At 42.3% G+C, this 24485-nt stretch overlaps 1 protein-coding gene across 1 annotated transcript in view; it reads left to right on the top strand.

Annotated features, from left to right (window-relative positions):
* LOC138783007 (uncharacterized) overlaps nt 1-24485 on the top strand; it is a 182556-nt gene that overhangs the window by 59043 nt on the left and 99028 nt on the right. Inside the window, exons 5-6 of the mRNA XM_069957123.1 lie at nt 1267-1647; nt 13877-14044. Of these exons, the coding sequence (XP_069813224.1) occupies nt 1267-1647; nt 13877-14044 (549 nt within the window). The remainder of the gene's footprint in view (nt 1-1266; nt 1648-13876; nt 14045-24485) is intronic.

The following is a 24485-nucleotide window of genomic DNA, read 5'->3' as shown; positions in this document are numbered from 1 at the left end:
ATATTGTGATGTTTTATATTGTTATCTGAGCACTGCATGGTAGTAATATTTGGTCACCATATGTAGGTGTTATTTAGATATTATATGGCATATCTCACAGCATGACATCTCTGAAAGTTTCACAATCTATGAAAGGTGTATATATGGCTTAGTCATATATAACCAACCCCCAAGGCTGGCATCAGGTTTTTGTGGGCCCTCATGCGGCAGAGCCTCAGCGGACCCCTAATCCATCCACTATGCACCCATCATCCACATACTATGCACAATCACTTGAGACAGCACTAACATACACAAACACACTGTCAGGACAGGGGAGGTAGGGAAAAGACACGACTGAGACCTGATGCTGAACCCACCAACTTTCCCTACCTACTTGCCTCAAAGGCGGCCGTGGACAACTACTAAGACGTTCCCTGTACTAGATACTTGCACACAGAACAAGACAGACAAACACAATAGCAGATAGCCAAGCAAGCAAAGTCAAAATCAAACGGGCAGCGTAGTACAGAATCAGGTAACAATCAGATAGTCAAAAAGTCAAGCCAGAGGTCAGGTAACAAAGTCCAGCAGGCAGAGAGAGTTAGGACGGGGATCGCAGGAGTAGACAGGGGGACCAGGGTATGAAACCTAATAGCCAGCGCTGGGAGACTGCTTCAGCTTTCTTTTATGGTGACCAAGAGCCCGGTCCGGATCCCTATAGGACCGGCAGGTTCCAGATAGGCAGAAAAACCTGTCAGTCCAAAGACCTACTCAGCTGCATAAATCCCAGTGATCAGTTTAACTCCTGCATTGCCAGGAAGCTGAGAAGCAAGCGGGTGTGGCACATAAATCTAACAAACTAGTTAATCTCTTTGTATATGTGTTAGCTTGTGATTCTATTGGGCTCCATTCTTGGACATGATATGGGGGTCTTAGTTCCTCTACAGCTTATGGTCTAAATGTTGAATGCCATAGTTTTTTTTTCCCGAGGCCGGGTTCACACTGTCTTTTTGTTTCCATTTAACATATCAGTTAAAAAGAAAAACAAAGAAAAAAAAGCAGATAAAAATTGCATGGTAAAAACTATTGCTGCTGTATGCCATACTGCAGAAGCCATTTCCTATTGACTTACATTATCAAAAAAATATGGATTGAAAAGGATCTAGTTCTTGATGTTAACAAAAATGTGGTTGACCTAGTTGCACTGCGATGGAAACCTTAAAATGAACAGAAACACACAGTATGAACCTAGCCTAAGTTAGGAATATGTTTGTTTTCTTTCAGATTTGTCGGGGAGAGCTTCCAGTTGCAGCAGCCTCTACAGGTCTTTCAGTACTCCATTTTCCCAGCTGCTCTCCTCATCATCCTTATCTGCAAATACGGTCTCTCCTTCCAGATCCGAGACAACATTCAAGAATAGCTTGGGCAGAGTCACTAAGCATGAGGAGAAATCTTTTCTAACAACTAGTGAGGACTACAATAATGTCCCAAGTCCTGGTCTACACAGTGGTAGTTACCTTGGTAACCCGAACCTTCAGCAGGCCTCCTCACATTCAGTGAGAAAAAGCTCACAGGCCTCAGACTTTGCATCTTCTTTTGACGAAATGTGGCATGACCGTTTTCTTCATCACTGGCCAGTCCTTCCACCGATCTCCCCACAAAGAGGTTAATAAATGTTTATTTTTTTCTCTTTCTGATTCCATATGGGCTTGTTCACAGGCTTCTGCTTGTGTGTGTTTGAATGCTCGCTCGCCTAGACTGCTGTGAGGGAATTGTTCCCCTAATGCTGGCCATCCTCAAATCAATGGCTGCACGTAACAACAGAAAGTGCCTCAGATGTAGTGGTTTCCACAGGTCCATTGTTAAGCTTTTGTCAAGCATTTTTGAACCTAATAAATAATGTCAAAAGCCTCTATCATGGCCAAAAATGTTCCCTTTCAAACATTTCTAATAGTATTTTTGTTCTGTCATGTCTCCCAGTGTTGCAAAGAATTTGTGCAGCACAATAGGAATGTGCTGTATCGCGTGCCACACGGGGCATTGTGCCGCTTTTGTCAGGAACTTGACTCAGCAAGTATTTTCTTCTAAATAAATTCAGTTTAACTTATTATTCCCTAACAATTACTAACTATATAATAGACATTTATTAATATCTTTCTCTATGTATTGGCCATACAAGTGATCATACAGCAGGATTAATGGTTACGGTACTTAGCCATTTTTGTACTTCTTTCTAGATTTGATATTTATTTTTATTAACAGTAATGAAGATTAGCGTACCCTGTGTTCCTCACATTCATGTATTTTATGTAATGTCATTGACATACACAAGAGAAATGGGGCCCCATGGCAAAGATGTGCCTCATAGTATGATATGTGATTAAGCCTCCCAGGACAGTATAATTCGCCGTACAGCTACAATAACTGTCAGCCATGTCACATTGTCACGTAACCGCCATCTCTCTGATCCCTCTGTAAACATGAACGCTCGGCCCAGGAGGAGAGTCAGGAAGGAAGCCCACATACACATTGGACATTGGATTATTTACTGTTATATGGCGGCCATCCACTCATATTTCAACATTGTGTGAACAGATCCTTTCTGTGTTTTTAATCCACTCCTGGTTTTGGTTGCAATATGAGGACCACAATACTGACTGAAATATACGTAGTGTGAACCCAGCCTAATTCTGGACAGGGTAGAAAAGCAAATAAATAACTATTCTCTCCAAGAGAGAGTGACAATCCATGGTATTACAAAAAAAACAAAACAAAAACGATCATCAAGTAATGATCTATATAGTGAGAACTGGTGTAGGGCACCCCAGCCACTAAGAAGAGCACCATTAGCTCCTAAACAGAACTACTATTTTTTCTCTAAGGGCCCTATTCCACCGGACAATTATCGTTAACGATTAACGATCTCAAACGACCGCTATTGCGAAAGACCTGTAAACGGTCACTCATTTCCATGGAACGATAATCGTTACTTATGATCGTAATTGCGATCGTTTTTCTTCGCTATTTATTCGCTATTGCGTTCGTATCTATTGCGAACGACCGAACGATGTCTTATTTAATGCGAACGATTTGCGAACGTTTTGCGAACGAGCAAGGATAAAAATAGGCCCAGGTCTTATAAAGCAATCAACGATTTCTCGTTCGGTGGTTAATCGTTAACTGCATTTCAACCGAACGTCTCGGCATCCACACATATGAGTCCAAAAATGAGCTAGACCTAGGTGTAGTAAAATCCATTTAATATAATATATTATATTCCCGACTCCACTATAGTGGCATAGAGAGTTTTCACGATGGGCTTAAGACTACAGTGGTGCCTTGGATTACGAGCATAATTCGTTCCGGTACTGTGCTTGTAATCCAAATCCACATGTTCATTCTTCAGCGCGGACAGGGCAGGAGCGCGCGCCTCCCATAGACTCCCATTATGAGCGGGAGGCTAACGGCATTCCGCGGCGGACAATTCCGTCTCGGAATTCTGCTACCTTTCCTCAGTGGGAACGGGGCCTAACCCACAAACTAAAGTGTAAGGCTATCTGGACCTTATAGTCTCCACTCTAGCCCATGTTGTGTTTGTATCATTGTATCATTTGTATCATTTCCCTGTGGCGAATCCCAGTCGGTTGGTTCCCAGCTTTACCTAAAGGCCTTTACCCACACTAAGGCCATGTTCCCACTGCGTATGAGACCGGCCGTTCCGTGACTCTGGCCGGGTTACGGAACGGCCGGTCTCAGCCAGGATCATCACACCCGGTACTTAAGTACCAGCCGGATGATCTTTCCTCTGTGGAGCTCTGATGCGGGCGCATCAGCGCGCCCGCATCAGAGCTTCCCATAGCAAAGAGTGAAGCAAGCAGCCGGAGCCACTCGCTTCACTGTGTGAACTGACAGCTCCTTCTGCAGTTTGAATTAGTTGAATTCAATAATAATGGACCTGTCAGTTGTTTGCTGCGCCGCATGGGAACCGGCCGGAGCGTATACGATGTGTGTACGCTCCGGCCGGGATCCCATAGCAAATAATGCTATGTTCCACCCTGCAAATCTACGGGGAGAACTACGACCGTAGATTTACGTAGTGTGAACATAGCCCCAAGCTGCAAGTTTCCAAGTGTGGCATTCAGGTTTCTAAAATTTGATAGCTTTGCAGCCACTTTCTCAGCCTGGTCTAAAGCACAGTAAGGCCCTAAGGGGATGCTGTGGGGCTCTTGTACAACCTATCCCCACATGCTGTGTAACTTTCTCCTTCTGCTCAGCATCTCTTTGACCAAGACACCCAGATAAGATAATCAAGATAATCACCAGGTTAGTATTCTTTGCAGGAGCTGAAGCAGCCCCAAGCAGTCCTGGGTAAAACATTTACATTTACATTTACACAGAGATACCTCATCTATCTATGGCACTCCTCACTGCACTGCCCCTGCACACTGCACTGCCCCTGCACCCACGTACTTTGGCTGTACCAAACTGACTAAAGCTCCTTTTCTCCTTTTATACAGAGACAGGCCTAAAGCAAGTTCCTTCTCTAAAAGTGCATGTATTATCTACTTGCTCTCAGCCAAACCTGAAACAAATACAGTAACAATAACCCCCCCCCCCCCCTTAACCCCTAGACGATCTAGGACATCCTGGAAGTCTGTGCCCAGACGACTCTGGACGTACCGGTACGTCCTGAGCTATAAAGCACGCTCCGCCTTATAGCAGGTGGGGGCCGGCTGCAATCAGCAGCCGTCACCTCACCGTTAATGACACGCTGCAGCGTGACATTAACTCCTTAAACGCCGCGATCGCGTCGCGGTCGCGGCGTTTAAGTGTAAGTGACAGGGGGAGTCCCCTGTCACTTACCGATCGGGGCCTGTGGGGGTCCCAATCGTTAAAACGGACCGCCGGAGGTCTCTCACCTGCCTCTGCACGGTCCGATCAGCGCTCTGGTCACTGAGCCTGCACAGGCAGGCGCAATGAGCAGAGCGCCGATAACACTGATCAATGCTATGCCTATGGCATAGCAATGATCAGTGTAAAAATCAAAGTATTGTAATGTACAATTCCCCCAAAGGGACTTCAAATGTATAAAAAAAAGTTAAAATCACTAATACACTGCCCCAAAACCCCTCCCCCAATAAAAGTTTAAATCACATATAATATGTAAAAGTTTAAATCACATATAATATACCGTAGCATGCGTAATTGTCCGATCTATTAAAATATAACAAGCGTCATTGCGAACAGCGAAGGGCGTACACGAAAAGAGGAAAAAATGTGCACGGATTACCGATTTTATGTTACATTATATGTAAAAAAAATTAATGAAATGTGATCAAAACATCCGATCTTCACAAATATGGTATTACTAAAAACTAGAGATCATGGCGGAAAAAAAATGACACCCCATACAGCCCCGTAGGTAAAAAAATAAAACCGTTATAAGCGTCACAATAGGCTTATTTTATTAATAACTAATTGCCAAAAAAAAAAGGATTTCATAAAAAAAAAAAATATATAACATTAGAGAATCTGTGTAAACCTACATGTGGTTGTGTTTGGACTGACCTATAGAGTAATAGTATTATGTTGCTTTTACCATATAGTGCATTACGTAGACACAGGAACCCCCCAAACGTTACCATATTGCATTCTTTTTTATGATTTCACCTATTTATATCTTCATAAATAATATATTTGGGATTCCATCATACATGTTATGGTAGAATGAAAGACGCCATTACAAAGTACAACTATTCCTGTAACAAACAAGCCCTTACATGGCCTTGTAGATGGAAAACTGAAAGTGCTAGAGCTCTTAGAAGGGGAGGAGGGAAAAACGAAAGCGCAAAGATCAAAATTTGCACGGTCCACTGGGTCATTTTGGGCCTGGTCCTCAAAGGGTTAAAACAGTATAAAATAAACAAATTTATACAATTTACTAGGCATTAACTGGACAACACCCAACCAAGGCCCCACAGGGTACCCAGTGGGCCACTGAAATCCAGGGATTGTGCCTGGTCCAGAGTGTATCTCCTTATTAGATTAGGCTTGGTTCACACTGCGTTTTTGCAATCCTTTTTTGCAATCCATTTGTTTGCAGAAAATGGATGAAAAAATGGATGCATTTGTGTACATTCATTTTGATCAGTTTTTCCATTAACTTCCATTATAAAAAAAAAAACGGATCAAAACGGATCCGTTTTTTTTGACGGATACAAAAGTTGTGTTGACCCTACTTTTGTGTCCATCAAAAAAACTGGATCCGTTTGTTTTTTTTTATAATGGAAGTCAATGGAAAAACGGCTCAAAATGGGAGCCCACAAATGCATCCGTTTTTTTTTCATGTTTTTTTGCAAAAAACGAATGAAAAAAAAAACGGATTGCAAAAACGCAGTGTGAACCAAGCCTTAGTTTGATAGGACTGATATCTCATATACCTGTTCTGATACATTGTTATGCATGTATTTGTTATTTTATACAGTGTATGGCTATGTTTACACACTCAAAAATATTAAAAAGGCAGCCGATTTTCATATTTAAAATAACGTCAGTTTTTGCCGAGATTTAACTGACTGCAATGGCAATGCACTGAAGTCAATGAGAAGACGGACGTCCAATGCACACAGCATATTGAATAACGGACGTTTTTGCCGCGGGCGTCAAAATAATGAACATTATGAATAATGAACATTATTTTCGGACGTCTTTTGCAAACAGCGGACGTTTTTTATTTGTAGTTCACACACAGTTTTCCTTTTGTCACCGTTCTGTCTCCGTTTTTACTATTAAATTCAATGGACTTTTTAATTAAGCTACATCCAAAGTCTAATTAGTAACCAAACTAGTATAATGTACAAACACCAATCAGTGCACTAAGGGGCGGTCAGGCTGCTACATAACGTCCGGTATTTTAGACTCAAAATGACGGACGTAATTTTAAACGGAGATTAAAAAACGTTGTCTGAACATAGCCTATAATTGTGTGCTGCATTTATAAACCCTACATAAACAAGAGTGGGATATACATGAGATGAATTGGCTTAAAGGGGTTGTCTAGTTTAAAACTTTTTTCTCCCCTTCTGTCCTTTTCCCAAAGTTGTACATACCACCGATATGCTTCTAGTCATTGGTCATTGACCACCTCTCCAGCTGCATAGGAATTTCTGTAGTTCAAAAAAATTCTATTTGTGTTGTCACAATACATGTTACTGTCCACCATTTTGTGCCAGTACATCACAGAACTTTCTCATGGCACTGGGTGGTCTTGGCAGTGAGTTTTTTCTAATTGGTCACCTTCCTCAGGGCTAATTTCTATATCTGAGCATCTGAAATTCCTATTGCTTTGTTACACTCAGTGTCACATGTTCCTTTTTAGCCATTGACAGGGCTCTTTGGGACCTTTACCACATAGTCCCTCAGAGCCAATATAATCACAGAAATTGACCCTGATGCTTAAAGGGACTCTGTACCCACTTTGTGACCCCCAACTACTTATACCTTCTTTTAGCTGATGAAAAGTTCTTTTTGCTGGTATGTTTATTCATGCTGTTGCCACTTTCCAGAGGCCGAAATTCATACTCGGGCTGTAGCCGTGCCAAAGAGGCGTAGCGATCGTGCCCTAGGCCAGCTAGGCTACCCCCTGGCGCCGCTACAATGACGTAGGAAGATTCGTGCCGCCTCTCTGGTGTGTCCTCACAACGCCGCCTCGCCCCATGTTTGTGACGCACCTGGCCTTACCCCGCCTCTCCTGCCTGCCCCCCCCCCCCCGCATACCTTTGTGCCGCCTGCTCCCTGAATCAGCTGGTCCTCTTCTCTGCACAGGCAGGAGAGGCGGGAAATGCTGGGTGCGTCACAAACACAGGGCGGGGCGGCGTTGTGAGGACACGCCTATGTCATTGCATCGGCACCGGGAGGGTCAGGAGGCGGCGCATTCGCAATGACTGCTAATACTGTGCGGCCGGACAGAGAGCGGATAGGGCACGATCGCTCTAGGCCACCCCTCTTTGGCAGGGTTACAGTCTGAATAAAGTATGAATTTCGGCCTCTGGAAAGCGACACCAGCATGGATAAACATATCAGCAAAAAGAACTTCTCATCAGCTAAAAGAAGGTATAAGTAGTTTGGGGGATGGGGGGTACAGAGTGTGTACAGAGTCGCTTTTATAGCAGTGCAGTGTTCTGGGGAGAAAAAATGGACCATCTGTGCTCTATGGAAGGAGAGAACAGCGATCACTATTCCCCCATCATCTCCCCCCATGCAGAAATGCAATGCAGAAGAGCTGACTGCCTGTGCTGGCTGCCTCTATCATGTTACAGCAAAGGCAGCAGCATCTGGGAATATGGAGAGGAATCATATGGGGAAATGATGGCTGGCTGGTGTTTGTGTGGTTCTTACTTCAGATTGGCTAGTGGTCACTGGGGGGAGGGAATGTGTGAGGTAATACAAGAAGTAGGTGTGGTGAAAGGGGCGGGCATGTAGAGAATGCTGGTGTATGTAGTTTAGCAGGTCCCTTGCTCAAATCATCCAATCATCCAAAGTAAAGAATAGATGGGTGAATAGAAAGCAGTCCATGCTGGCCCCAAAACTTAGTGGATCACGGCAAAAATTGATGGGGGACTTGGGTAAGCTAGGCTACAACGCCTGAAATTTTTTTTCCAGATGTTGAACATCCTTTTTTAGGCCATGTTTCCACTGCGTGTGAACTGACATGTTCTGTGCGGCAACTGTGTATACACTTCAGCCGGGATTCCCTTCATTGCAATTCAAGGTATGTTTAGCATAAATCACGGCCGTTGTTGTCCAACCCCCCCCCCCCACGATCGCATCCGATCGAGATCCGTTCTACTGGCCAGTCTCAATGATGCTCATCCCGGCTTGGGAATACATTGCTTTGGTCTGGAGCAGGCCAGAGCAATGTATCACAGATCTATTGGATCATTACTGTGTATATACACAGCATTGATCTATACACAGCATTGATCTCTATGAGAGATCAATGCTGTGTATATAGAAGTCCTCCAGGGGGATTTCTAGTTAAAGTAAAAAAAGAACTAAAAGTGTTTTTGTTTTTAAAAAAGATCCCCACCGCTAATAAAAGTCCAAATCACCCCCCTTTTTCCATTTTATAAATTATAAATAAACAAATAAACAAACATATTTGGTATCTCCGCGTGCGTAATTGCACAGACTATTAAATTATCACATTCGTGATCTCGTACGGTAAATGGCGTAAGTGTCAAAAAGTTCCAAAGTGCAAAATTGAGCATTTTTGGTTGCATCAAATCCAGAAAAAATGTAATAAAAAGCGGTCAAAAAGTCGCATATACGCATAGACCCTGCTATTATACATCTTGATAGTGCTAATCAATTCTACTGTATTTTTCCCATCAAAAACCCTTTGAGTATGGTTTCCTGCCTTCTTCTGGACATATCACCCTTACCCTAATAAATATAAATATCATTTTAGGGATGAATGGAAAAAAATAAAGCCAAAAAAAAGCTCCTGAAAATATTTCTGTGATATAGCTTTAAACCATTGTTGTTAAGCAGAGTTTTATTTTCAGACGGAACATATATTGAGGATATACATAACATTCCATACAGGTTTAGGGTTTTAAAACTGACATTTTAATTATTCTGCTGATGAAACAGCAAATAAGGTCATTAAGGGTTGCTTTTGACCCTTTTTTAAAACAGCAGTATTTCCCTATGCAATTTTCCCAAGCAGTCAGCAACTCAGGAGCAGCTTATTTAAAACCATGAAAATGTGTCACTTTGCAAGTGTTCTAAATTTCTGTCTAGAAAGTGCTGATCATACACTACTGCATTGCAGTTTTCACAAAGTACAACTGTGGCCAGGGATTGCCTGTATATGCACTTTTAGGATGCTTCTAAAAATGCTCGATAGCTTAAAAACATATTAATGTTCTATTCCCTTGAATGTATGTTCACGCAGAGCATCTTTCTTTAGGCGAAATATAAAAAAAAAACAAAAAAAACTGGGTATCATAAATATTTCAGCCAAGAATATTTGAAAGCTTTGAATTATTTAACCCTAAAGCAGAGGTGTGGAGCTTGCAGCTCCTGAGCCCAAGTAGAAAATATTGTACAGGGCCCCTAACCTACCATGTAACATTTTAAAATGTTAAAGGGGACCTTTAAATACCCTCATACACCAGGGCCAAGGTGTGCCTGCTACCTCGTCACCTCCTTTATCTAGCATAGTAGCATAGTTTGTAAGGCTGACAACAGATGTACATCTATCAATAACAGCCTATTACGTCACAGTGTTGATCCAGAGGAAGCAAAAAACCCAGTGAAGTTGAAGCCAATTTTTTTTATCTTAGAGATCCTTCCCACTTCCAAACCTGAACACCGGGCACACCCTTTAAGTCCTTTTTCATGTCAATTTTACCTAATGTTTTTCCATTTCATATGTAATGGTATCATGATTTTTTTCCCCCATCTGCATAACCTTACATTTGTCAGTGTTGAACTTCATCTGCGACTTCTCAGCCCAAGCCTCCAACCCAGATGCTACTGCTTTCAAGTGTCTTGCATCTAGATGCAACATCTAGTGACAATCATGCTGTACAGTACAATATATTACAGATTTCCCTGCTCTATGGATTATTGAATTATTGAATAGCACTATGGGGGAGATTTATCAAACTGGTATAAAGTAGAATTGTCTTAGTTGCCCCTAGCAACCAATCAGATTTTACCTTTCATTTTTGAAAGAGACTGTGAGGAATGAAAATTGGAATCTGATTGGTTGCTAGGGGCAACTAAGACAATTCTACTTTATACCAGTTTGATAAAACCCCCCCTATATGTACAGTACTAGTCTCAAAAACGTCAGTGTGTAAACTAACTGCATGGGTTATATATATATATATATATATATATATATATATATATATATATATATATATATATATAAATAAATATATATATATATATATATATATATCTGTCCATTAAATAAAGTACCATTTTCCAAAAAAAAAAAAGTCATGTGTTGTTAAAGGGTTAAAGCTTCTCTTAAAGGGGTACTCTTGAAGTTTCTGTTAGGCTATGTTCATACGTTTTTTCAGCTCCGTAAAAAATTATGTCCGTCATTTTGAGTCTAAAATAACAGACGTCATTTAGCAGCCTGGCCTCCCCTTGCAATGACTGGTGTTTGTACAATATTCTAGTTTGGGGTTACTAATTAGACTTTGGGTGCGGCTTAATTGAAAAGTCAATTGAATTAATAGTAAAAATGGAAAAAGAACGGTGACAAAAAAAAAACTGTGTGTGAACTACTAATAAAAAAAGTCCACTGTTTGCAAAAGACGTCCAAAAATAATGATCATGTTCATTATTTTGACGTCCGCAGCAAAAACGTCCATTATTCAATACATTGTGTGCATTGGATGTCTTCCCATTGACTTCAATGCATTGCCTTTGCTGTCAGTTAAATCACGGCAAAACGGACGTTATTTGTAAATTCTACATATGTACAATTGCTTTTCCATTTTCTGGCCCCATTACTGATTACATGATTGATTTTGTCAGAAGCTTCTAATCTAATTTAGCTTTGAATCATCCTAAATGCAGTCAACTTTTTATCACTTGCAAGTCCATACACTATTACCTATGCAAAAGCAGTAAACACAAATAAAAAATGTCACAGGGTTAGGGTCGCAAAATTACCTAAATGTCTATGGAGTTCTTTCAAAAACTTTGCGCAAGTGTACCTAAAAGAATGGATCCTTTTCAGCAGGATAGACCTTTTTCTTAATCCTGTGTGCTACAGGGACATATCAGCAGGTTAACTGATAAAAAAAAAACAATTTCCCCCCAAATAAGACGGTGTCTTATATTAATTTTTGCTCCCACAGACAGGGTCGTATTTACCACTAGGCACCCGTGGTCTGGTGCCTTGGGCAGCACCAGGGAGCAGGGGAAAGAAAACAACTATTTTTTGTAGTCTCCCACCTCCTGTTCAGAATTGTCAGTAAATCTGGGGTCTTTGGGGGGGGAGGGGGGGTATGGAAGAGTGGGCACAGGCGTGATTACAGAGTAGAGTGAGGGAGACTGGTATAGGAGTGTTATCCAGTCACAGTATGGCAGTATTATCCAGTCACAGTATGGTGGTATTGGTCAGGTCTGGTATCGTGGTGTTAAATGTGACCCTGGCGCTATTACCTACCAATCTACCAATCCTGTGGTGGGGCGTCTTCAAGTTTAGTGCCTAGGGCAGCAGCAGCTGTTAATATGGCCCTGCCCACAGATGCGCTATGTCTTATTTTCAGGGGATGTCTTATTTTTCCATGAAAAAGAATTAACATGTATTGTTGAAAAAAAAAAAGGGTATTAACATAGGGTATTAACACTTCTGTTTTTAAAGCATTTTACTGTACACCATTTCTTCCACAGTACTTTATATATCAATGTCAAGTTCAAACATTCTATTTAGCTAAGGCCTCAATATTCTAGACAAAATGAAATGAGCATGACAAATGTTGTCTTAGTTCATTGCAGTATGGGTATAATTATATGTTTTATTTGTATTTGTTTTTTTTTTTTTTCTTTATTTACCTCATTCACTGAATTCTGATTTTATTGTTTTACTTTTTTGGGCTTTTCTGTGGTGAAACACACATGTTCCATAGTTACTTGTTGACCCATTTTAACCTTTATTCAGCATCACCTTTAAAGTGTAACTGTCCTTGACAATGAGAGAGACCTTCTTATTGTCTGGTTCTTTTTGGCCATCTTTTACATGGTGTTAAATGGCGTTCACATGGGGGAGTTGACTGAAGGCAGGAAACAAAGTAGTGTGTTGTTTTGAGTGACTTTGCTTGAGTTTCCTTTTGATTCAGAGAATGATACACTTCTATAGAAGATGACAGACATTTTGACAGGTGCAATATGCTTTGAACTGTCTTGCCACATCATGCTTTTGTCTTGAATTTTCCCAGCAGAGTGGCACATCTCTTCGGGATGCCGCCTCGCATAATGTTTGCTTTTCATTAAGTTTGGTAATGCCCTTCTTCTCCCTTCTCATCGTCTTTCATCCTGCTCACACGAGACTAGAGACTGACAAATGAAGAAGCTCGGTTCATACTTTCTGCTTACTACTATGACACATTCTATTAGTCTACATTCTACTGGGAGTTTTAACCGATATTCGAAACGTATTTTCTACTTACTGTCATTGCGATATTATATTTATCAGCTATGACAATTAAAAAACAATAAGTAAAGGATTATGTCAGCCTTTATGTCAAGTAGAGTTTTATGTTTCAGGCTAATAATGGAAGATCACCTACATACATCGTAGAAATTAGGGTTAAAGGGGTACTCCAGAGAAAATTTTGTTTTCAAATCAGCTGGTGCCAGCAGGTTATATAGTTTTGTAAATTACTTCTAGTTAGGAAACTCAAGTCTTCCAGTACATGTCAACTTCTGTATGTCCTACAGGAAATGGTGTATTATTTCTGACACAGTGCTCTGCTGCCACCTCTGTCCATGGCAGGAATTGTCCAGAGCAGTACCAAATCCCCATAGAAACCCTCTCCTGTTTTGAATAGTTTCTGTCATGGACAGAGGTGGCAGCAGAACACAGTGGTAAGACTGGAAAGAATATACCACTTCCTCTAGGGCATGCAGCAGCTGATAAATACTGGAAGACTTTTTATTTTGCAAAGATGTGAATTTTATACAGTTTACTACTAGAAAGAAATGTTGAAAGTTTAAGCTGTAATTTCCTTCTGGAGCCACTTTTCCTAGCATGCTCATGCCAATGCTGTTACTTGCCAATATTGGACAGTTTTTTTCTTCCGAAAGTCATTGGATAAACTAGTTTCTGTACATAATTAATATTAGTTTCTATCATTTCCAGAGTCTAGCAGTGTCAGTGATATTAATTCAAGATCCCAAACCTCAGAATTCAGTAGCAATATTCAGGAGGCCTTTGATGAACTTGATATGATAGCTCCAACCATTGGGTTCTCAGGGTCATCGGGAAGTTTTCAGAATGCATCATTTACAAGTTCTTCACCAGACTCAGGTATGTAATATACCTATAATATGCTTATGTATTTTTATAACTAATGTTTTTCCTTTAAACGATCAGAAGTATAAAGCAGCTCCTCCTGCTCCCCACACAAAAATAAAATAATTATATACAGTACATACAGTGGGAAAAAATAAGTATTTGATACACTGCTGATTTTGCTATTTTTCTCACCTACAAAGTATGTCATTTTTATTGCAGACACACTTCAACTGTGGGAGACAGAATATATATAAAAAATAGATACAGTAGGGAAATAGAACTTAAAAGAGAAGTGCTATGAAATTTAAAAAATGACAGGAAGGTAGGGGTGTGTGCGAACAATAAAAAAAAAGGATACTTACCCATCCCCATGCCCCTGTAGCACCACTCTCGGGTCTCAGTGTCCTGTCCAAGTAACTTATCGGCTGGGCAATCGATCAGTTAGGCATATGAAGTTGCAGCTGGAGGAGCGGGAGGAGATCGGCAGCTGTCAGTGTGACCCAGGAGTAGCACTATGGGGCACAAAAATAGGTACATATACTTTGTTTATGATGTTTCTGCCTTCAGCCTGCATTCCTGTAATTTTTTAGTTTCATGGGAGTTCTTAGAAACCTTTGATGGCAATTAGAGAGGTTAGATGTTTTCTGTAGTTCCTGACCAAGTTTGCACACACTGCAGCAGGGGTTTTGTCCCACTCCTCCCTACAGATTTTCTCCAGATCTTTCAGGTTTTGGGGCTGTCACTGGGCAACATTGAGTTTCAACTCCCTCCAAAGATTTTCTATTGGATTAAGGTCTAGAGACTGGCTAGGCCACTTCAGGACCTTGAAATGCTCCTTATGAAGCCAGTTCTTAGTTGCCCTGGTCATGTGTTTCAGGTCATTGTCATTCTGAAAGACCCAGTCGTGACCCATCTCCAGTGCTCTTACGGAGGGAAGGAGGTTGTTGCCAATATGAAGCAACACATGTCCCCATCCATCCTCCCTTCAGTACAGTGCATGTGTTCTGTCCCCTTTGCAGAAAAGCACCTCTAAAGTATTTTTTTTTCACCCCCATGACTCACTGTTGGGTTCACAAATGGAGTTGATACCATATAGCTGTGTTTTGGTCTTATCTGGCCATATGACCTTCTCTCATGCCTACTCTGGATCATTCAGATGGTCATTGGTGAACTTCACATGGACTTGAACATGGACTTCAATTTATGATGGTGTAGTGTGTTACTAACAGTGATGTTTGAGACTGTGGTCCCAGCTCTCTTCAGGTCATTTACCAAGTTATCCTGTGTAGTTCTAGGTTGATCACTAACCTTTTTCAAAATCGTCATTACTCCATGAGGCAAGATCTTTCATGGAGCCCCAGACCAAGAAACTTTGACAGTTATCTTGTGTTTCTTCAATTTTTTTATAATTGCGCCAACAGTTCTTGGCTTCTCACTAAGCTGCTTGCCTATAGTGCTGTAGCCCATCCCAGCCTTGTCCAGGTCTACAGTTTTGCCCCTGGTGTCCTTAGACAACTCTTTGGTCTTGGCCATGGTGGAGAAGTTGGGTGTGATTGTGTGAATGGGTGTTTTTTTTATACAGGTAATGAGTTCAAACAGGTGCAATTAATACAGGTTATGAGTGCAGAGTAGTAGGGCTTCTTAATGTAGTACTCTGGCGCTGTATAAAAAAAGCACCAAATTTGTAGCATGGTGTTACCTTAAAATATCCATGCCTTCCATGGTCAAACTATGCATTTCCTGGACCCCTGGTACTGCCTTCGACATTCTGTCCATTTCTTGATTCTTGAGCAGTGCATGCTCCCTTGACTTCCTAACTTTCCCTGGACCCTAACTTTTTAAAATAAAACAGAGATGGAGCGGGAGAGGGAGGCTTCATCACTAACACAATGCTATTACAAAATTATGTAACTTTGTAAAAGCTTTGTGTTGCCAATATATTACTGAGCGCCGAATTACCCCTTTAAGGGTGCCTTCACACGTAGCGGATTTTCCGCTGCGGATTTGACTAAATGAATGAACACAGCATTAAATCCGCACTGTCAAATCTGCTGCGGATCCGCAGCGGATTTAATGGTGCGGATTTGATGCTGTGTTCATTCATTTAGTCAAATCCGCAGCGGAAAATCCGCTACGTGTGAAGGCACCCTAAAGAAAAACTAACAGGTTTGTGAGAGACAAAATTCTTGCGGGTTGGTAGGTGATCAATTACTTATTTAATGTAATAAAATGCTAATTAATTATTTAAAAATCATACAATGTGAGAATTTTTTTTATAGATCACAGTTGAAGTCTATCACAGTTAAAGTATATATACGATAAAAATTACAGACTTCTAAATTTTTTATAGTCGCAGAAACTTGCAAGACTTGCAGTGTATAAAATACTTATCCCCCCAGTATATACAGTATATATCATAAAACATTTTTGATGATATACTATTAGCAAACATTACCACCATTCAGTGATAAAATATTGCCTCCATACTGCTACTGAAGTAAACATCACCTCTACATAATGCTTTAACCCCTTAGCAACCCATGACGTATCTGATACGTCATGGTGCCGCGCGGGGGGGGGGGGGGGGGGGGGGGTTGTTTAGAGAGGGGTCCTGCCGGGACCCCACTCTGAACAGCGCTTATCCCGGCTGATATGTGCCCGTTGCTGCGCCAGCTAATTAAGCCTCTAAATGCAGCTGTTAAACCTGACAGCTGCATTTAGAGGCTTTACGCCGCCAGTCCCTGGTGTCTAGTGGGACGGATCTCCCCCTGCGAGATCCGTTCTTCTGCCCATGCCGGGCCTCAGCGTCGCAATGACGCTAATCCCGTCTTGGCAATAGATTGCTGTGGCCTGCAGCAGGCCAAAGCAATCTATGGCCGATGTAATCGATCTTTACTTCTAGTTAAAGTAAAAAAAAAGTAAAAATGTTTTTTTATTAATAAAAAATCCCCTCCCCTAATCAAGTCCAAATCACCCCCCTTTTCCCATATTACAAATATAAATAAATAAACAAATAAACAAACATATTTGGTATCGCCGCGCGCGTAATTGCCCGAACTATTAATTAATTCCATTCCCGATCTCGCACGGTAAACGGCGGCAGTGCAAAATTGCGCATTTTTGGTTGCATCAAATCCAGAAAAAATGGCAAAAATCAAAAAATCAAAAAGTTGCTTATGAACAATCAAGGTACCGATAGAAAGTACATGTCATGGCGCAAAACATGACACCTCACACAGCCCCATAGACCCAAGAATAAAAGCGCTATAAGCATGGGAATGGAGCAATTTTAAGGAACATATATTTGTTAACAATGGTTTGAATTTTTTACAGGCCATCAGATACAATAAAAGTTAGACATGTTACATATTGTTGTAATCGTAACGACTTGAGGAACATGTATAACAAATCAGTTTTGCGGGCGAACGGCGTAAATGCAAAACTCCCCGAAATCAAAACAAATTCCTTTGTTTTTCAATTTGACAGCGCAAATTATTTTTTTACGGTTTTGCAGCATATTTTATGGAGAAATAATGCCTGTCATTGCAAATTAAAATTGGTTTTGCAAAAAATAAGGGCTCATATGGGTCTCTAGGTGAAAAAATGCAAGTGCTATGGCCTTTTAAACATAAAGGGGAAAAAGCAAAAGTGCAAAAACAAAAATTGGCTTTGACCTTAAGGGGTTAATAATACTGCCTCACTATGACTATTACTACCACTACAAACCATATAGGCTGTATAAGAGGTTACAGTACAGTTACATACAGTGACTTTTGTCTTCTCTGAATAGAGGTATTCACTTTCCCTTTTCTTTTTCATCTTACCCATATCACCTTGACAGTTTCTTCCACCTATAATTTGTCTATGTAAAATCTGCCAAATAAAACATCTTAATCTCTAAATTTTAGGCAGTTTGCCCCCTGTAGTTAGGACCCCTTTAGGTAGGCAGTTTGCCCCTCAGTAGATAGTTACTGTATCTCCCCCCAAAGAGGGTAGTTTGCCCCTTGTAGGTAGTTTTTTCCTCGCCTCCTTGTATGACCTCCTTATAGGCAGTTTAATGATCCCCCTGAAGATAGTTTTCCTCCTCTAGGTAGAACTCCCATACTTAGGGCACCCCTGTAGGCACGACCCTCACATTAAGATAAAAAAATAAATAAAAGCAAAACATACCCACCTCTTGGTGCCTGGATCCTCCCACTTCTAGGCAGCACACAGCTTCTACCTCCAGATACTGGAGCATCTCTCATTTCAGGATTTATGTGTGAGAGGGTGTCACTCCTGCATCTGTTCATCCCAAAGTAAGAAATGCCCCCAGCCACTGATCTACAGAAGAAGCTGCCTGTGGACAGAATGAAGAGTTAATGGATAGCCTTTAACTAAAAGCAAGTCATTCGGATCCACTTAAATTTAAAAGTGGTGCTAAGCCAGAATAAATGAAAATACAGTGGTACCTCTTTACTCAAACCTAATTGGTTCAGGAGGCTAGTTTGAGAACCAAGCAATATCTTCTTACAGTGTGGTGACACAAAGTGGGGTCACAAAATGACCCTAATCAAGTGTGGAGAAAGAAATGGGACCTAACTACAATGTGAGAGCACAAAGAAGGGGGCTTTATACAGTGATGAGCACAATGGTGAGCCTAACTACAATGAATGGGGGGGGGGCAACTTTTGAGTGGGGACCACAACAATTTTCTTACTACAGAGTGAGTGTACAAAAGGGGGGTAACTGTGAGCACATAAGTGGGAGGGGAAGTTATTGGAGAGAGACAGAGGCAAAGACAAGGAGAGAGGCTCTAGCATCTTATATAGAGCATTGTTGCTTATTCCAGTGCTTGAGTGACAATATACCCTGCTCATTGATGCTCCTAATCTCATACTCCTGAAGGTTTGCTATAGAAATATACATATATATTTTTGAGCAAACATTTCTCTTCTGTATGTGTGCAGTGTATGAGATACATCATAGAAGTTAGACACTACCCCCTAGCCAGGGGCGAATTAACTTTACCATAGGCCCCGGGCTGTTCACCAAGCCTGAGCCCCCCCACCCCACTGTAACTATGGCAGCACTAGCCTGGCGTTCATAGTACAGGACAGATAATGTCATGATGTCCTGATTTGTGCAAAATTACCATTAAAAAACTGTGATTTTTTGCAAATCATGGCGGAAGTGTAGCCAGGAGACAGTACACCACTGAAAGTATAAGTCTTTTTGGGTGGTCATGGGCCCCCCAGGAGCTCAGGGCCCCGGGCTGCCGCCCAAAATGCCCCTATTATAATCCACTACTGCCCCTAGCTCAGGGACAAGTAACATTTGTAAATGTTTACAAAAGTCTATAGAGGGGAGACTGGGAAATTGTCATATACAAGTCACACTGTGTATAGCAATCTTTAAGCACAATGTTCTAGCACTTATGATGAGGTAAAACCCAGTGCTTCATTCACAATGTTGCTTGATGCAGCACTAAATTCTTGCTCCATTGATATCTGCATATATCATTTTCTAGCAGTTTGCATTCTGCAATGTGCCATCTATACTCATATACACAAAGTTTGAATCATATGATTTACGAAGAACAAACGGCTGCACAACAACATGAGAAATTATGTATAAAAATGTTCTTCTCAACACAGACACCCAAATGAAGGCCTCAGACACATGGTAGAGCCATGTTCACAGGGCTTGTACCGCAATGCCTGATGCCATATGGCTCTAAATATGTCTGTCACTTCCATGTACTGTTGTAAACAAAAAAATGGATACTGTCTGTACACAACTGTGTTCCTAGGGATGAATACCTTCATATATAAGGTATCTGGTGGAGAAAGCTAAAAATAATCACAAAATCTGACAAGATACACCCTCAGTATTCTTCAATATGAAATCATAGAAAAGTGGAATGACAGCCTTTAAAGGAGAAGTCCGGACAATTTTAAAATATGGCAGCTGGCAGGGCCAACTGCCAACTTACCTCTACCAGTGCCTGCGGTCAGTGGTGGGACTGTCTTTGGGACCCCCACTGGAAGGCCTACCTTGGCTGATGGACTGGCCGCTCAGCCAATCAGTGACTGGAGCAGCGTCCTGCCCCAGTCACTGACTGGCTGAGCAGCCAGTCCATTAGCTGAGTTATGATATGTCAGCGCCAGAGATTCTGGAGCCCAATGGGGGTCCCGAGGCTGGTTTTGCCACTCATAGTGGGATGGGGAAAAGTAAGTTCCTACTTCTGATCTAATTTCCTCCTGCCCTGACGGCTGCCAGAATTTGAAATTGGCTGGACCTCTCCTGATTGTATGAAGTTTAATGTAGTTGTTGCAATAAGTGGTCCATAGGTTTGGTCAAGATCCCTTACTACTATGATATGTAAAATATTATATAATACGATAGAGTGGACTTTTTACTAAAGCACTATGATCGATATGTACAGTAAATGTACATATACTAAATGTATGTGTAGCGTATGTTTCATTGTATAATACAGTGTTCAAGGTTGATCTGTGTATACCCAACATGTACTGTATGTAGGAAATGAACAATAATCACAATGAAAGCAGAACAACCTGTTCTCTTATGGAATAGATGTATATATTCACTGTTAACTATTATTTAATATTTACTATGATGACGATGATGATGATGATGAATATTATTATTAGAAAAATGTGCCACCTTTTAGTTTTCTCTTGTTCAGCTTGTCTCCCTCTGGTGGTTTTAAGCTGATATTCGCTCCATGTTTCTCCTTTTACTATTTACCTATAACATCATACGGAAATGAAAAAAGTCATACTGTACCGTAACATTTCACATCCGTATGGCACAACACAGGTCATAGTATATTTTCAAGTCAGGAAAAATTAGATTGATTTTATACAAATTTTTATAAAAGATGACAATTTTACATTGGCAGGATGACAAGCTGCTATGGATGACCTAAATTGCTTAGAATTACCTACCATCATACCTTGTCAGTCACTTCAGTTTTGTGTTCATATTACTATTTAATATTTTTATTACTTTAATAAACTTTTTAAAACTTTTTTTCACATTAAAGCTCTTCAGATCTTGTCAGCACTTGTGCTCAAATTAATATGATTACAGTATTTATGACAGCCAAGGGGGCACCAATCTTTTGTCTCAAGTCGCACTTTGCCCCCTTCTGGGGTAGGGATGGGAGAGGGGTTGACATTTGCCACTTACACAGCCAGGGCCGTTTCTAGGGGCGGGCGAGCCGGGCTACCGCACGGGGCGCCCACAGCTAGGGGGCGCCAGGCGGCGCCCGAGCCCCCGCATCATCAGGACTGGCCCGAGGATCTGGAATCTAAGTTCCAGATCCCCTGGCCAGAGAGACCTTTAGCTGTGCGTACAGCATGCACAGCTAAAGGAAACAGCAGCCGGGCCAGAGACAGCGGCTTCCTGTGCAGGCGGCTGTGTATGACAGGTGGCTGCCTGCACCGGAAGCCAGAAGAGGACGGACTCACCAAGAAGAGGAGCTGGAGGCAGCAGGGGGAGAGGTGAGTAGCTGGTGTGGGATCCTGCACAGAGGGAGCCAATATGTCCCGATAAGCCCGCTGCCCCCCGCGATAAGCCCCGCCCCCGACGATAAGCCCCGCCCCCGGCGCCAGAGCTGACAAGTCACCCAGCTCTCCCCTAATCCTGAATGTCAGTGTAATGGAGGTCACCCAGCTCTCCCCTAATCCTGTATATCAGTGTATAATGGAGGTCACCCAGCTCTCCCCTAATCCTGAATGTCAGTGTAATGGAGGTCACCCAGCTCTCCCCTAATCCTGTATATCAGTGTATAATGGAGGTCACCCAGCTCTCCCCTAATCCTGAATGTCAGTGTAATGGAGGTCACCCAGCTCTCCCCTAATCCTGTATATCAGTGTAATGGAGGTCACCCAGCTCTCCCCTAATCCTGTATATCAGTGTAATGGAGGTCACACAGCTCTCCCCTATTCCTGTATGTCAGTATATAATGGAGGTCACCCAGCTCTCCCAGCATCCTGTATGTCAGTGTATAATGGAGGTCACCCAGCTCTCCCCTAAACCTGTATGTCAGTATAATGGAGATCACCCAGCTCTCCCCTATTCCTGTTTGTCAGTGTAATGGAGGTCACCCAGCTCTCCCAGCATCCTGTATATCAGTATAATGGAGGTCACCCAGCTCTCCCCTAATCCTGTATGTCAGTGTAATGGAGGTCACCCAGCTCTCCCCTAATCCTGTATGTCAGTGTATAATGGAGGTCACCCAGCTCTCCCCTAATCCTGTATGTCAGTGTAATGGAGGTCACCCAGCTCTCCCCTAATCCTGTATATCAGTGTATAATGGAGGTCACCCAGCTCTCCCCTAATCCTGTATGTCAGTATAATAGAGATCACCCAGCTCTCCCCTAATCCTGTATGTCAGTATAATGGAGGTCACCCAGCTCTCCCCTAATCCTGTATGTCAGTATAATGGAGGTCATCCAGCTCTCCCAGTATCCTGTATGTCAGTGTATAATGGAGGTCACCCAGCTCTCCCCTAATCCTGTATGTCAGTGTAATTAAGGTCACCCAGCTCTCCCCTAATCCTGTATGTCAGTGTATAATGGAGGTCACCCAGCTCTCCCCTAATCCTGTATGGCAGTATAATGGAGATCACCCAGCTCTCCCCTAATCCTGTATGGCAGTGTATAATGGAGATCACCCAGCTCTCCCCTAATCATGTATGTCAGTATAATGGAGGTCACCCAGCTCTCCCCTAATCCTGTATGTCAGTGTAATGGAGGTCACCCAGCTCTCCCCTAATACTGTATGTCAGTGTAATGGAGATCACCCAGCTCTCCCCTAATCCTGTATGTCAGTGTATAATGGAGGTCACCCAGCTCTCCCCTAATCCTATATGTCAGTATAATGGAGGTCACCCAGCTCTCCCCTAATCCTGTATGTCAGTGTAATGGAGATCACCCAGCTCTCCCCTATTCCTGTATGTCAGTGTAATGGAGGTCACCCAGCTCTCCCCTAATCCTGTATGTCAGTGTAATGGAGGTCACCCAGCTCTCCCCTAATCCTGTATGTCAGTATAATGGAGGTCACCCAGCTGTCCCCTAATCCTGTATGTCAGTGTAATGGAGGTCACCCAGCTCTCCCCTAATCCTGTATGTCAGTATATAATGGAGGTCACCCAGCTCTCCCCTAATCCTGTATGGCAGTATAATGGAGGTCACCCAGCTCTCCCTCTAATCCTGTATGGCAGTATAATGGAGGTCACCCAGCTCTCCCCAATTCCTGTATGTCAGTGTAATAGAGGTCATCCAGCTCTCCCCTATTCCTGTATGTCACTATATCAGTGTATAATGGAGGTCACCCAGCTCTCCCAGCATCCTGTATATCAGTGTAATGGAGGTCACCCAGCTCTCCCAGCATCCTGTATATCAGTGTAATGGAGGTCACCCAGCTCTCCCAGCATCCTGTATGTCAGTGTATAATGGAGGTCACCCAGCTTTCCCAGCATCCTATATGTCAGTGTAATGGAGGTCATCCAGCTCTCCCAGCATACAGTTTGGGACCTTATAGGTGGGAAAGGGGAAGGAACTTTCTGGAACTGCGGATCCTGAGATGTTTGTCTGGCAGTTTCAGAAGAGATGAATTGTAGCTGCAAGAAATCATCATGGAGGTCTGAGCTGGATGGAGAGGAAAAGTGAAAGTGACGCCTCAGATCAAAGAAGACGTCACCTGTGAGTCACTGTATGATGAATTTGTATTAAGTCGAACATTATCTGTTCGAACGTTATCTTTCTTCCCTAGAGCGGAACTGAGTGAGGTGTGGGGGGGGGGGGGGGGCGCTTTTATTAAAATTCGCCCTGTTGCCAAAATGACCTAGAAACTGCCCTGTACACAGCTCATCCTTGTTCTTTCCTGTCCCAGAGATGGCTCATTATTTTACTTTTTGCCTGATTGCCTGAGGCTGCATTCACACGTTCTGTGTTCTGCATGGGACATGGACGTGGAATGCCTGTAGCAGACTTCTCCCCCGCCCGGACAGCATCTGTAATAAGATGCTGGGAGCGGGGGAACTGTACAGATATGCGTAGCTCTGTAATGAATCGGCCGTGCGGCTCTGTTATTACAGCGCTGCACATATCTGTACAGTTCCCCTGCTCCCAACATCTTATTACAGATGCTTTCCGGGCGGGGAAAAAGTCTGTTATAGGCATTCACGTGTGAATGCAGCCTTAGGCTATGTTCACACTACGTATGAGTCCGGCCGTAGTTCGTACGCAGCCGTACATATGCGGCTGAAACTACGGCCGTGGGAAAAATAGACATGCAGCCGGATGCGTACGAACTGCGAACATACGCCCATAGTACAGTTATGCTTCCCTAGCTTGTTTCGAAGATATCTGAAACAGGTCATTTACTTGGAAATCTTCGCCCAGCCCAATAAAACTCACAGAACCTTTTGGATCGAAAA

The sequence above is a fragment of the Dendropsophus ebraccatus genome, chromosome 1, assembly GCF_027789765.1.
Source record: "Dendropsophus ebraccatus isolate aDenEbr1 chromosome 1, aDenEbr1.pat, whole genome shotgun sequence".
Lineage (NCBI taxonomy): Eukaryota > Metazoa > Chordata > Amphibia > Anura > Hylidae > Dendropsophus > Dendropsophus ebraccatus.
The sequence above is the reverse complement of the archived record's forward strand: the minus strand, read 5'-3'. Positions and strand labels throughout refer to the sequence as shown.